Source organism: Neofelis nebulosa, chromosome 10 (genome assembly GCF_028018385.1).
Source record: "Neofelis nebulosa isolate mNeoNeb1 chromosome 10, mNeoNeb1.pri, whole genome shotgun sequence".
NCBI classification, from domain to species: Eukaryota; Metazoa; Chordata; class Mammalia; order Carnivora; family Felidae; genus Neofelis; species Neofelis nebulosa.
In genome coordinates, this window is record NC_080791.1 from 100,344,049 (window position 1) to 100,346,950 (window position 2,902).

At 40.4% G+C, this 2,902-nt stretch overlaps 1 protein-coding gene across 2 annotated transcripts; it reads left to right on the forward strand.

Moving 5' to 3' along the window:
• The first annotated feature begins 1,004 nt into the window (after positions 1-1,004).
• Positions 1,005-2,224, forward strand: LOC131488767 (olfactory receptor 4C12). 2 transcript variants are annotated; one of them, XM_058690602.1, is made up of 2 exons: positions 1,005-1,913; positions 2,207-2,224. In XM_058690602.1, the coding sequence occupies exons 1-2, from the start codon at positions 1,005-1,007 to the stop codon at positions 2,222-2,224; spliced, it is 927 nt and encodes a 308-aa protein (XP_058546585.1). The 2 variants fall into 2 exon arrangements, with proteins under 2 accessions (XP_058546585.1, XP_058546584.1); XM_058690601.1 differs by lacking the exon at positions 2,207-2,224 and having other exon boundaries at positions 1,005-1,934.
• Positions 2,225-2,902: the final 678 nt, after the last annotated feature.

Sequence of the window (2,902 nt, forward strand, 5' to 3'; positions counted from 1 at the left end):
AAAATATATGCTCAAATTCAAGATTTGCAAGAAACAAATAATAAGGGAAATAGTGATAATGAATGAGTCAAATTTGGAGTTTTCTGTCTGATTTTGATCATAAAACCCAACTTTTGGCCTAGACCTTCAGGAAGCTATCAGAACATATTAGTTCTTGGTTCTCCCAAAGGCCATCTCCTCTAGAGAAGAGTTGGCAATTAGAAGCACACTTAACTTTCTTCTCAAGGGTTCTTGCCCCTGGAAGAATTCTCTGATGCATTGGGCTTCCAGAAGGGAGACTACTATCTTGGGGCTTGGAACTCTAAGGCTAGTGAATGCATTTGTGGGATCATATGGAAGAGGTATCCTTTCCATATATCTTATTATGAACCTTGCCCAATGTGTAACAGGGACAATGTGTCTTACCCTTCACTGCCTTTGTGGTTTAAGAATACATTAAAATACAGAGGATAAAGCAATCTGAAGTCCAGGAATAAGTGAGGATTAATAATAGCAAAACTTAGCTTTAAATACTATATTGAAGTTTAATTGAGTACCCACTAAGAGCAGTTTTTTAAAAAGTTTGTTTATTTATTTATTTATTTATTTTGGTGTGTGTATGTGTGTGCATGCATGTGTGTGTGTGTGTGTGTGTGAGAGAGAGAGAGAGAGAGAGAGAGAGAGAGAGAGAGGCAGAGAGAGAGGGAGAGAAAAAAATCTCAAGCAGGCTCCATACTGTTAGTGCAGAGCCCAACATGGGGCTTAATCTCATGAGCTGTGAGATCATGACCTGAGCCAAAATCAAGATCCAGATGCTTAACCCACTGAGTCACCCAGGCATGCCAAAAGAAGTTTTGAAGTACCTATTCCTAGAGAAGAAAGAGAAGGAATCACTGTGAGATTGTCAGAGTACTGCTGAAAGTCAGAGTTTTGGACTCTTATGATTTTATGGTTCCTTTTCTCTTTCTTTTTATCCCAAAGGTAAAGCATTTATTCCTGGAGTTTTTATCACCCACACCACAGAGATGGAGAATAAAAGAAATGTGACTGAATTCATTTTAATAGGTCTTACACAGAACCCCAAGATGCAGAATATAGTGTTTCTGGGATTTTTGATTCTATACATGGTAACACTCTCAGGCAACCTGCTCATTGTGGTTACCATTACCACCACCCAGACTCTGAACTCCCCCATGTATTTCTTCCTGACTCATCTTTCCTTGATAGACACAATTTATTCTTCTTCTTCAGCTCCTAAGCTGATTGTGGACTCCCTTCACGAGAAGAAAATTATCTCCTTTAATGGGTGTATGGCTCAGGTTTATGCAGAACACATTTTTGGTGCTACTGAGATCATCCTGCTGACAGTGATGGCCTATGATCGCTATGTGGCCATCTGCAGACCTCTGCACTATGTGACTGTCATGAGCCACAGGCTGTGCTTTCTTCTGCTGGGAGTGGCCTGGACTGGAGGATTTCTCCACGCGACCATTCAGATACTCTTTACAGTCTGGCTGCCCTTCTGTGGTCCCAATGTCATAGATCATTTCATGTGTGATTTGTACCCTTTATTGAAACTTGTCTGCATGGACACTCACACCCTTGGTCTCTTTGTTGCTGTCAACAGTGGGTTCATCTGTCTTTTAAACTTCCTCCTCTTGGTGGTCTCCTACGTAGTCATTCTATGGTCCCTAAAGAGCTATAGCTTGGAAGGGAGGCGCAAAGCCCTTTCCACCTGTGTCTCTCATATCACAGTAGTTGTCTTATTTTTTGTGCCCTGTATATTTGTGTATCTGCGCCCAGTGACCACTCTGCCCATTGATAAAGCTGTTGCTATCTTTTATACTATGGTGGTTCCAATGTTAAATCCCTTAATCTATACCCTCAGAAATGCTGAGGTAAAAAATGCTATGAGGAAGCTCTGGAGAAAAAAAGTGACTTCAGATAATGATTAAAGAGAATCTTTGAGCATTACCTATAGAAGTAATAGAGGTAACCTAGTTCAAGCCTCTTGATTTATAATTGAAGACATCAACTCTAATAAGGAGTTGGATAACACTTGCAGATAGCCACTTAAGCGCAGAGCTAAGACTAGGACTGGAATCCAGACTTACTGTCTCCCATCCCACACTCTTGTCATCACGACATACTGCTTCTTAATCTATAAATATTTACCTGTTACTTGGAAATCTCAAATATCTGTAGTAGCTAAAGGATATGAATCTAGAATATTGGATTGGATTAAAATAATCTGATGTGACATGGAGATATTGGTTACTACTGATTTTTGCAAATAACAAGTTTAATGATACTCCTTTGCTTTGGACTTTGGCATCAGTATAAATTCTTTTGTGAATTTTTTTGTTCATTAAGTCTTGGTTGTACGGCAAAAAGATACTATTTATGAAATGTCTATAAAACTGGTGTCGTATTAGGTATTTTCCATATTGTATCACTCAGGGTCCAATTAGGACACAGATCACACAGTAATTTGAACAGGAAAGTTTACGTACAATTATTCATTGTATCAGGGCATTAACTGGAAAGGGCTAGTGAGTACACTAAAGAATGCCCTGGTACTGGTAAATGAGTATCAATGGAAGGAATACATTTAGAAGGTGGAATCCCTCCCCAAGGCTGGGATTCCAGTCTTTTGGAGAATGATTACTTGTTGCCCATTGGACGGTGAAGTTCACTAGGTTGCCTTGGTCCAGAACTAGTTCATGGTAGCTGGAGAATGAAAGGCAAAAAAGGGACTGGCAAGCTGGAGCCTCCCACTGGGAATTGGTAGCTTGAGGCAGGCAAACAAGGCACTATGGTCTGGACTGGCAAGCAGGAAACAACCAACAAACCTCTAAAGTGAAAATGGACCAAGACTGGTGGAAAACACCCCACTGTGGTGCAGATCAACCCACTTGAGAAC